General features: G+C 35.9%; 2 protein-coding genes across 8 annotated transcripts in view; both read left to right on the plus strand.

Annotated features, from left to right (window-relative positions):
• Positions 1-1,066: 1,066 nt before the first annotated feature.
• Positions 1,067-4,186, plus strand: LOC127953547 (cyclin-dependent kinase 6-like). Its single transcript, XM_052552721.1, has 7 exons — positions 1,067-1,299; positions 1,378-1,510; positions 2,267-2,434; positions 2,522-2,631; positions 3,134-3,184; positions 3,291-3,423; positions 3,516-4,186. The coding sequence occupies exons 1-7, from the start codon at positions 1,067-1,069 to the stop codon at positions 3,606-3,608; spliced, it is 921 nt and encodes a 306-aa protein (XP_052408681.1). The 3' UTR covers positions 3,609-4,186.
• A 795-nt stretch (positions 4,187-4,981) lies between these two features.
• The window catches only part of svilc (supervillin c), a 28,750-nt gene continuing 21,303 nt past the window's right edge, over positions 4,982-12,428 (plus strand). Inside the window, exons 1-2 of one of the 7 annotated variants that reach the window (XM_052551299.1) lie at positions 4,982-5,111; positions 11,046-11,553. In XM_052551299.1, the coding sequence (XP_052407259.1) occupies positions 11,243-11,553 (311 nt within the window). In that variant the 5' untranslated portion in view covers positions 4,982-5,111; positions 11,046-11,242. Of the gene's footprint in view, positions 5,112-10,740; positions 10,917-11,045; positions 11,554-12,428 lie in introns of those variants that run through there. The other 6 variants (XM_052551295.1, XM_052551296.1, XM_052551300.1 and 3 more) reach the window with 6 other exon arrangements.

Raw genomic sequence — 12,428 nt, forward strand, 5'->3', positions numbered from 1 at the left:
TTAAATATTTCTGCAGTTATCTGCGTGTATTTCTGCTTTTTTCATACTGGTATAAATATGCCTATAAATGTGCTAATTAATATACAATGGATGTTTGTGCATACTGAATAAATATGTTCGTTTCAACAACAAATCACTGTGTGCTATGTATCAAAGGGCTTAACCAGGTCAGATCATTACATGTTATTATTATTATTGTTATTTCATAAAGTATATGGCTTATTTTTGCTTGCATTCACAGTGCATAGATGTACAAAGTCGTTTCAACTGGGAATACGTTTTCTTAAATAGTTGACATCACATGAGATGGGGGATATCCAGAAAACAATCCTGGGCTGCTCATTGGTTGGTTTTGCAGATGCAAATCTCACACCCCTGGCCTACATGTGAGATTTTAATAAAATCATGGCAAACAACGCTTATTGATCCGTGTCATTGATTCATATTAGTAGGCAATCATTTTCTTGTTCAAGGTTTTAGATGACACTGACAGAAAAGGTAAGTTAATTTACTGAATTATGGTTTTATATCTTCGAAAGAGCGTATACCCATATGAACAAGTGTCACAACGTGCACGCTTACCGCGGTATTCAGATAAATAGTCAAGAAACACCATTTTAATACGAAATTAATATCTGTGTTTTGGATAAATCTAGTGTCACTGGTGATGGCTTTTGAATTTGGGTCTGAAGCTAAGTGGAAGTCAAATATATATTCCAATTAATTAATCAAGTCAGGTTTATTTGAATTTTCAAACTAATTTTAATCTCAGTAAAACCATGTGCAAACAACTTTTTTTTAGTTTATGAACATATCTTATGTCGACGGGATACTTCCTAAATTTTTAAATCAAAATGCATTCAAATATACTTATTGCATTAATGTAATTATGAAGTTTGTTCATTCATTTAATTTTTTTTTTTTTTTTTTTTAAGACATACAGTTCAATGTAGAGTTGAAAGCGTTTTAAAAAGCTTTGTCCGGTTTTCTAAATCTTTCTATACAGCACTCAGTGAGTTTTGGTCTCTTTCAGTAACACGCTCTGACAGACTGATCTGATCCAAACATGGATGACAGCTGTTGTTGGGAGAGCTCAGATTATGAAATGTTGGCAGAAATCGGCCAGGGCGCCTACGGGAAAGTGTACAAAGCGCGAGAGAGGCGCGGGCTGCAGCGCTTCGTAGCGGTGAAGAGACTCCACATCCCCGAGGAGCCGGAGTCTGGCATCCCTCAGTTCGTGATTCGAGAAGTGGCTCTTCTGCGAAAACTAGAGCACTTCAACCACCCCAACATAGTCAAGTCAGTGTATGGAAACCGTCAAAAATGCCATAAACGTTTTGAAAAGCATAATTCATTTTCATTTCCATTTCTCTTCAGGTTGCTGAATGTATCAGCTGGATGGCAAAACGAGAAGTTTGACCTGACGCTGGTGTTTGAGTATATCGATCAGGATCTCACCACGTTTCTCAGCAAAGCATCAGAAAAAGGCCTGACCAGGGACAAAATTAAGGTTTTAATTTTAGTCCTCACATTTTCCAGCGACTTAATCTTTCATATAAATTAGTAATGTCTATTTTGACGAATTTACTATGGTTTCTTTTTGAAAATCAATTTCTGCATACCGGTATACATATGTGACCCTGGGCTACAAACCCAGTCATGCGTAGCACAGGAATATGTTTAGCAATAGCCAGCAAAACATTGTGTGGGTCAAAATTGTACATTTTTCTTTTATGCCAAAAATCATTGGGATATTAAGTATGTTCCATGAAGATATTGTGTAAATTTCCTACCTTAGAAATATAAAAACCTAATTTTTGATTAGCAATATGCATTGCTAAGAACTTAATTTTGGCAACTTTAAAGGCCTTTTTCTCTTTTTAATATTATTTATTTATTTTTGCACCCTTGGACTCCAAATGTTCAAATAGTTGTATCTCAACCAAATATTGTCCTATCCAAACAAACCATACATCAATGGAAATCAATGTATTAATCTTTCAGATGATGCATAAATCATAATTATAAAAAAAGACCCTTAATAGGAATGGTGATTTTTGTTTTATGGTTTTGTGGTCCAGGGTCACATTTCATAGTCTTTGCTACAAAAAAGTAATTGTAGACTGCCACCATGATAGCCCATTAAAGAAGATAAAGAATGAATACATACACCTTTAGTGACAACATTCCCCAATGAAGCAGAATGGAATGGGATAAATTAAAGACTAGAGCATAGATTCATGTGTTTTTCTCTCTCTTTATATAGGATGTGATGCGTCAGTTGCTCTGTGGACTTGACTTCCTCCACACTAACACCGTCATTCATCGGGACCTGAAGCCAGACAATGTGCTCGTGAGCAGTCGAGGGGAGGTCAAGATTGCAGACTTCGGTTTAGCCAGAATATACACATACCATATCGCCCTCACCCCATGCGTATGGAGCTCAGATTGACGTTCACAGAAATAAGTGAGGTGGTAGTGAGCTCCGGCATGTGATGTATTTGTATTTGTGTGTGTGTAGGTGGTGACTCTGTGGTACAGGGCTCCAGAGGTCCTGCTGCAGTCCAGTTACATGTCTTCAGTGGATATCTGGAGTGCTGGGTGCATCTTTGCAGAGCTCTTTCTGTTAAGGTGAGAGCAAAACAGAGCTCAGAGAGACGTTTTATTCAATGGATATGAAGTCATAACTTGAAATACACTTTTTTAAAGAAATTAAAGTAATAACATTTATATACTTTTACAATATATTTCTATTTAAAATAAAATATTTTAGTTTGCACTTATATTCTTTGAAGAATCCTGAAAAATGTATGACGTTTCTACAAAAATATTGAGCAGCACATCTGTTTTCAACATTAATGATAATAATAATAATAATATGCAAATCAGCATATTAGAATGATTTCTGAAGGATCATGTGACACTACAGCCTAGATTAATGGCTGCTGAAAATTCAGCTTCATCACCACCGGAATAATTGTATTTGAAAATTTTGTAAATAATATCTCACAACATTGCTGCTTTTACAGTGTTTTGATCAAATAAATGTGGCCTTGCTGAGCATAAGAGACTTCTTACGAACAACTTTTCTAATTCTGTGATGTCTTATCTTTCTCTCTCATCTTTTCTGCAGGCCTTTGTTTCGTGGATTCACAGAGATCCAGCAGCTGCAGAAGATCTTTGAGTGAGTCAAAATACTTTGCCTTTCCGAATCCCAGTTAATATTATTGCAACCAACAACTACATCTTTTTGTGCTCCTTTGTGGTCTTGCATGTTTGCTCTCTCTCAGGGTCATTGGATTGCCGGGTGAGGAAGACTGGCCCATAGAAAGCCCTGTCTGCTACAGCCCTACATGGGCTGAGAAGAAGCCTACAAAACAACTATTACCCAGTCTCGCCCATGAGGAGAATGACCTGCTGTCTGTAAGTGGTATTTATTTCAATACAAGAGAGATTTTAGTGACTGGTACACATATAAATAACTTTTCTCCTTTGAAACTTCTCTTCCCACACAGCAATTTCTGACTTTCAATCCAGCTCATCGTATCTCTGCCTGCAGAGCTTTGGCCCATCCTTTCCTGGCAGACTGCAACCATGAAGATGAATGACAGATGATTGAAGAGGGTGGAGTCAGATGATCAGACAGGCTCCTCCCACCCAATCAGGGGTGCACCCAGAATTATCCTGTTAAATTGAGTTTTTTATTTTTTATAATGGAGTAAAGTGCAGCACCTTGACCTGTAGATCAAGATTTTGTCTAATGAAAATGAGGTGCAGATTTTTTTGGTGGAAATGTACAATTTTACTGGTACTGCTAAAAAGAAACAAATGCCCTCAAAAAGTCCAGCTGGTTTTGGAGCTCTTGCTCTTTAATATCACCATCACCTTATTTATGTAATTACAGTGGTGAGGAGGAATGAGAATTTGTCTTTTTCACATGTGACAACTCTATAATAATGACATTTTGTGTATGTTGCAGCACAACTGGTTGTCTAACAGGTAAGTTTAATGTTTCCGGTTAGTTTCAGCGTGCCACCTTAGTGTTGTTTTAGAAAGTTGACTTAAAGCGATGTTTTTGTGCCTCGTTTTGTGTTTGTTTGGGCATCAATTGGAACTGTTTGCTTATTTTTAATCGCATGCAGTGTTTTAAGTTCTGACCAGATTGTTTGAAGTTTTTATGTTTTCTGTTCCTGATGAATTTTCAGTAAACACAAACCAGAGCCAACAGTGCCTGTTTGTAATTAAATGGGCTGAGATTAAGTGTAGTTATGACATTATGCCCTTTAAAATGAATACAATTAAATTAAATGTGTAACTGAATGCATATTTGATCATTGTCTTTATACTGACACTTGAGTAATAAAATTGCAATTTCAATATTGTTTGCCTCCTTTCTTCTTGATCCGCGTAACAATTTCCATTTGATTAATCTAATGTTGTAGGTAAAGAGCTAAGATGACCACAAAGTGTCTTGCTGAACACAGTTATGGAAGTCGGCCACTGGGAGGCAGTCATGCCATGGTATTATTGCATATGATTTTTTTTATACTATGTTATACAATAGCACATGACCATAAATTTATTCAGTCTCATAGAACGACATCTGCCGTTCCCAAGAAATCTAATACAAAGGAGTCAGCGAGTTCAATCACTATTTTCACAGAATTTTCCATTTATTTTAAGATGAAAAGTAATTGTTAATGGTTAGCTGGCACTTGTTTATCCCAGCAGTAGCCTACCACTGGTTTTGCATTTACTGACGTGTCACCTGAATTTTTGTTAGTTTGTTTCCTTAAAAAAGGAAACTTCCTTAAAAAAAGTAAATAAAAAAAATAAAAAGACCAAAAATAACTGGTTGATAAACTGAGCTGTGGCCCCTTAGAATGGAATGTTGACCTAGTCATGGGGGTATTTTTATCTCTCTCTCTCTCTCTCTCTCTCTCTCTCTCTCTCTCTCTCTCTCTCTCAAACACACACACACACACACACACACACACACACACCCTAAAAGGGCCTTTCACTCGTTCTCATTGGCCATTGGGGTGGTGTGTGTGTGTGTGTGTGAAGCTGTCAGAGCTGATCCGAGCGCACAGCTGATCCACACAGACCGAGTAAGTACACTCATTCATTTCTGCCGTTACATTTATCACGAGTTTTAAGAATAACAACAGACAGACTTTTCTATAGTTTTGAAAATTAACGTCAAAACGACCAGCTTTGAGTTCATTTCATAAAGTTGCTTTGACAGTCGGTGTATTATTAACAGTTCAGTAGTGTCTTTCTCGTGTATGCTAATGAACTCTCGCGCTGTATTTTGCTTGCAGACCAGACAATGTGCTTTTATTGTGTTGCGGATCTTTACTGTATAAAATGAGTGAAATGTTATATCTGCTTTACTGTCCTGCTCACCAGATATATCTGGTTGCTTGAACCTATTTTCAGCGCATCAAACGCACCTATACACCTCAAACCCAAGAACTCACTTCAACTTTCTATCTATAAATGTAGCCTACGCTACTGCAAATTCAAATGCATTTATTGATTTAGCAGAATCATTTGTCTATGCTGAGAATTATTTTCATATTGTGGTCGTCTGCATTTTCATCAAAATTTGATTAGCAGTATGATGACTGCTTTTAGTAGCTAATTAATATATACTGTGCATATAAATGCGTTCTGTTTGCATAATGCCGCAACGCTTTACAATACACCTTGATCAGTTGCATATTTTTAAGGAAGTTGTAGGTGACAATTACAGTACTAGTGAAGGATAGTGAACATAATGGGACAATTCGAATTTCTTTCTTTGTGGCCTGCAATGAGGTTATGATTTAGTTATTCTTCATGTCTGTATTGTGTGTGTTTGTGTGTGTGTGTCAGGGTTATGACTTTCCTAGCTTGTGTGACCTGTGTGTTGTGTGAGTATAACCAAGGTCAAAAGCTATGTCATTTCTGTCGCCCACTGGCATTTGTTATGTTCGTTCTGTTCCTGGTTAGCATCTTAAACATCTTTGTGTTGTACTGTTTACCACTTGTCTTAAGACTATTACTATGTCTGTCATGATGGTGTTGAATATAACCGTGACATTGCATTACCAGATCATAGCGCAGGATGGGGGCTAGAAATGCTGGAATCCCATCATGGTTGTAGCTGTAAATCCATGAACTTGGTCTACGCTGAATCCTTGTGATGTAACAGATCAGAATGACATAGGATCATAGGTCATAGGATGTGTCTTGAAGTAGTATGTCTTACTGCAAACAGAGTAGTTATGCCAATATATATATATATATTTTTTCCATTTTGCATTCTTCAACCATTTGATAACGATTGATTTAACAGATGCACGCACACACAAAGAGACACAACATAGACATAATGATTTTTATACTGTACAAACTGTATTTTCTATCCCCTAACCCTACTCCTCACACAAATATACTGCCGTTTTAGGCAAGACTTTAGAATAGGGAACATTTTTCACTATTATCTTATTCCTAATTTGCTGCTTATTAATAGTTGGTAAAGTAGTTGTTAAGTTTAGGTATTGGGTAGGATTAGAGATATAGCATAAGGTCATCATAAGGCATTAATATGTACTTAATTAGTACTAATGGATGGCTAATATTGTAGTAATATGTATGGACATAACACACTCTTGCTTGTCTGATATTACTCTATAACAGTGAATTGTCTAACATAACAGCCATTAATTATCAGATAAACATGTAATATTTTAGTCTTAACAGCTAATAACAAATGACAACATATTATTTTAGTAAATATTACTATTAAACAATATTGTAACATTTTTTGTTCATAACAATAATAATAATTTATTATAATGTTAATTAATATTATAGGACTCGATAGGTCCCGGATGATAACCGAGAGTATCTTGTGATAAAAATAAATAATAAAAATAATTGTTGTTATCATGGATATTCAGAAATATTTATTTTTGTAGCCTGGTTCATTAGTATGGTGACAAAAAGCAGACATAAAACAATAATTTAAAGCCGATTTTAGGATGTTTATCATACCGATTCTCACCTGCTGTTTGAATATGAACAAGCCCTTTGGCATTTAATAGATGCCTAATTGTCTCAAATGCATCTTGAAATACAAGCTGTGGACTCTTATTATTATCATCAGCCAGAAATTCAGAAAACACACCTTCCATAAGCTAGCTGTAGAACAATTAATCCAGCGACTATTAAGCAAGATAAGTAGCGTGTGCTGAGAATACCTCAGTCGTGACTGGTGAATCGTGAACGCTGCTGTCTATGTGTATGTGTTTGTTTGCATATGTCTGTGCTCAGCACATGTCCATGCCAGATAGAGTTACTGGATTAAGGACTGACGAGTCTAACTGATCCCAAACGACAACCAGCCACTACGGTGCCTTTCCCCATATCCTCAAACTCCCTCTCACGTGACTCGCTCTGTCTCTCTGGCTCTAGAGTAACAGCTTTGTTTGGATGCAGTGCAGGGACATCATTGCTTACAAACCGTGTCTTTAAAAGGCTCACATAATATAAAAGTAAGGACAAATAATTAAAATGTCAAATGTTTTAAGCAATATCAAAGTCAGAAGTTAATTAGATGAAAACAAAGATGTTGTTAAAAGCACATAGCAGATCTATCTTTAACATAAATAGATGGTTAAAACACTCTTTGCTCTCCTGATCTGAGACTCTTATCAGGGGTCATAACATTGCTAAGCTTGTTAAAACTCTCAGGCAAGTCACTCTCAGACAAGACATGCTCCCTCTAGAAAGAACATGGCAATGCTGCTGAAGATCCTGTCTGGTAATGCATTAAGAGGTTTGAGCTATTATTAGATTAGATTTGACAACAGCATTTGTCAGTGTTTATTTATTATAACTTAAATAAAAATCAATAGTCTTTTCTGTAGCTTGAACAGTGGAGTATGGCACAATGGGTTTGTGGGTTTTACTTCCAGGGAAAGCAAGAACTGATAATATGTAAATGTATAATTTGAATGCAATGCAAGTTGATTTGGATAAAAGTATTTTTAATGCAGTACTGAACAGGCTCTTCTGATATGAGCTGTGTGTAAACAAAACAATATGTTTTAAATCTTTAGGTTTAAAACCTTTATACCTGTACAGCTTGTATAATTAACTTCTTATATTTAACTGTGATGACACTGAGTTAAAGTGATGGTCGACCCAAAAATGAAAATTCTGTTCTCATTTTCTCACCATCGTGTAATTCGAGTTTCTTTCCTCTGTTGAGTACAAAAGAAGATATTTTGAAGAATGTTGGAAGTTGCTAGTAGCCATTGACTTCCATAATATTTATTTGCAAGAAGAAAGAGATTTTATACAGGTTTGGAATGACATGAGGGTGAGGAAATTATGACAGAAATGTTATATTTGAATGAACTGTCCATTTAAATGCACATCATCTTAAATAAACATCATCTATAAACAACTAAGAATGGAAAGTTTTTTTCCTTTGCACTTTTGAAAAGTTTTGTGTACAGACGACTACATTATCAAAATGATCCTTGTTCTACGGAGCCCTGCACATGACATGCAAGAAAAATAGATAAATCATGCAAACAATTTAATAATTTGTTCCCTCAGTGTACTAAAACTCGTTCTCTCGATTTATAAATTGTGTGCAAAATCGAGGGAATGAATTAGTAAATCATGCACACAATTTATAAACCGAAGGAATGAAATAGTAAATGCACATGATTAAGCCTTCTATTTTCTTACTGCATGCCATGTGTGGGGCTCTGTATTGTTCAGTTCCATAAAAACAAAAAATGCTATATGATCCATGCCAGACCATAACAAGTGGTAATGTCACTTTGTAAAGAAACAATACACACCTGCTCCAAACTCATTTCTATAGAGTGCACATTTAATATGCATGGCTAAGACCACCATTTTCACAAATTTACGTTTTCATAGTTTACATGGAGATGATAATGTTTTCAAGAACTTGCAGTTTGAAACCATTTTCAAAAGTTTAAACTTTTAAGCTATTGTTGGGCAAGACACAAAAGATTTTTCCAATTTTAGTTGAAAATGGTGTCCTCTTGGAGGAAGAGCACTATTATATCAGAAGGTCATAATAATTGTGATTCCTCATGGTATGAGTTGAATTGAGAGCTCAAACTCTGGGTTCCTGAAACACCATATAAGGCTCGCTGAGTGAAGTAGCTCATTCTCTGCTGTAGTACTGCTGGATCTCTGCGCTGTTGTTATACTGGGCCTATTGTGTTTCATTTGTGAGAGGATCTGGCAGAATGCTGATGCTTACAGTTTGCTTATTTAGGAGCAGAGGACCCCTACACACACACACACACACACACACACACATATACACACACACTCACTCATAGCTATTCTTTGATGGACTAATTGAAACCAGTCATTGCTAGATATTCCCATTTCAAATCTATTCTTAACGCTTCCAACGGGCTTATTTCAAACATGAGTAATGGGTAATTATAGTTCAGTCTCATCACCAACTTTAGTCTGGCCTTCCACACACACACACACACACACACACACACACACAATGGTACATTCCCTACAGCAGCTCTGCTGCAGGGCTCCCATGGGTCGACCATCCACCACATGCCAGGTCTACAGTATGTTATATGGGTGATAACATGATGATGTCATTATTTCTGCATAAGTAAATCTGTGTTTGCGTTGTTATGGGAGTTTGGTGACTAGGTAACCACATCTGTGGGCACATGAATGATAATTCAGGAAGGCATGTTTGGGTAATGTCATGTATTACAGATGAGTGTGAATAACAAGACGATGGCAGACCAGATGCATTAGCTCCACTTGTTCTTCAGGTTCCTTGTGTTATTGCTCAGAAATGACTGTCTTTACAATACACTCTTAAAAATAAAGCTTCCAAAACGTTGTTTTTACAGTAATGCCATAGAAGAACCATTTTTGTTCCCCAAAGAACCTTTCAGTGAACAGTTCATAAAAGAAGATTTTTTCACTATCAATCAATCAATCAATCAATCAATCAAAATAAAATAAACCAAATCCAAAAAGCAGTTAGCAATTAGCAGCAGTGTACTTTTGAAATTAATTTATTTTTTAAAAACAAATTAAAATATTCAACAAGGATGCATTCAATTTATCAAAACTGACAGGAAATAGATTTATAATTTTGCTAAAGATTTCATTTACTTCATTTACATTTACTATTCTTTTGAGCTTTCTATTCATAAATGTATCCTGAAAAAAATATTAAATGTTTCTTGGGCAGCAAATCAGCATATTATAATGAACTCTGAGGATCACATGACACTGAAGAGTAATGATGCTGAAAATTGAGTTTTGCATCACATGAATAAATGACATGTTAAAATCTATTGGAATAGAAAACAGTAATTGAACATTTTAATGATATCACATAATATTGCTGATTTTACTGTACTTAACTGTAATTAATGCCGCTTTGGTGATGATAAAAAATCTTTTTTGAGCTATTAAAAGGTCAGTGGGGGTATTTTAAAATACCTGAAACATGTTAGGCTAGCTTAAACATTTTATGATGGTGCATGCTAATTGGGATTTATATCTTGAAATTTAAGCTGGTCTAAGGAGCTGTTTGTTTTTATGTAGGAATCATTTTTGGAGGGAATTGTAAGTGTTATTATATTTTTTTAATTTCATGTTAGCAGGACAATAACAGTATACTTGCTGAGACTGCAATATACTTAAATGCACCTGTGTTGATGGATCAGCTTGTGGCTTGCTCTCAAATACTGCTGTGTTAAGCTGTACTTCAGTGGTGTAGCGTGTCAGTGCAAGAGGAGTTTCCCATATGCAGGAGCTCAGCAAAACAGGTTATGGAGCACATTTACACAGATAAATAAAAAAGAGAAATGCTAGTTTTACAGGTAGGTTCATAGCCTTTAAAAAGTAAACATACCTATATTTGTGGTGGAGATGATTGTTAAATGCTCCCGTTTATAGTTATGTGACACCGCTGTATGACTTATGAATGTGTCTTATGAACTGTTTTGCAGCAGTGTCATGTCCTCGGGGAAATAATCGGGATGGTACACAAATGCATTATTAGAGGAACCTGCTGTAATTTGAGCTTCTGATCAACCAAACTTTCTTCAGTTGAGACTCCTCCCTTGTTTTTCCAATTTGAGGTGTTGATATCATCTTAATCACACACCAGGAGTTGTACTTCAGACTTCCAAAGTGAGTTCATGATATGGATAAAATGGAAAGTGTAGGCCAGGAGTCCAGAGCTGAACGGATAGCTCGCTACAAAGCAGAGAGACGCAGAGAGCTGGCCGAGCGTTACGGCAGCCAGGAAGAGGAGCTTCCATCGAAGTGGTCGAGAAGAGAGAGGGAAGGACGCGGCGTCCGTGACTCTACCTATGTGGATAAGTCTGTTTCGGGAGGAGTGAATGGAGGGATGGGGAGGAATGGAAAAACACCACTGGAAGAGAGGCCTGTTCCTGAAAAGATCTCCAATGGGTGTAAGGTGAACACCCGTGGAGAGAACACACACCAAAACAGGTGAGCTTTCCTGTGCCTTTGTACATTTACATTTACATTTAGTCATTTTGCAGACACTCTTATCCAAAGCGACTTACAACTGGGGGTTTTATAAAGCGATTCTTCTTAAAGAGGCAAACAGACACAAGAAGTGCTTGTACACCAAGTTTTAGACAATGATCAAATAATTACAAGCTAGAAAAAGAAGGAATTAATAAATAATAATTTTTTATAAAAAATTTAAGACATTCCTTCCAGCCCAACTTATTGTAATTCTGGTCACACTTCACTTTAAGGTCCAATACTCACAATTAACAAGCCAATAACTATGACTTAATAAACTCATAATTTGCTGCTTATTAATAGTTTGTAAGGCAGAGTAGGCATTTAGTTTAGGTATTGGGTAGGAATAGATATGTAGAATATGGTTATGCAGAATATTTGCTTTATAATTGCTAATAAACAGCCAATATGTTACTCATAGGAATGCTAATAAGCAACTATAATGAAGATATGTCTTAATGCTATTTATTAAACTTGCTTAGAATCATGCATCTGTTTATTGTGGAAACAATTACATTAATTCAATTGAAAATTCTAAATATGGAAAGTTGTGGAACAATCAGTATTCAGTTAGTTCACATGTGTGAGACTGAAACAAAGTTGATTTGTTGATGAGAAATATTTAAACCTTGTTACTGTGTATTTAAAACATACAGTTTTATTAGTACTACTACAGAATTCTTATTTGTTTAATTTATGTACGACTGGCAAATATGCATCACATGAAGTTAGTTTCTTTATGTCAAAACTGTGTAATACAAATGGATGGAAATGTTATATGCAATACACAAACAAAAAAAGTTTAAGCCTAAATATATATTTTTTCCAGCTAC

The sequence above is a fragment of the Carassius gibelio genome, chromosome B3 (assembly GCF_023724105.1).
Source record: "Carassius gibelio isolate Cgi1373 ecotype wild population from Czech Republic chromosome B3, carGib1.2-hapl.c, whole genome shotgun sequence".
NCBI classification, from domain to species: domain Eukaryota; kingdom Metazoa; phylum Chordata; class Actinopteri; order Cypriniformes; family Cyprinidae; genus Carassius; species Carassius gibelio.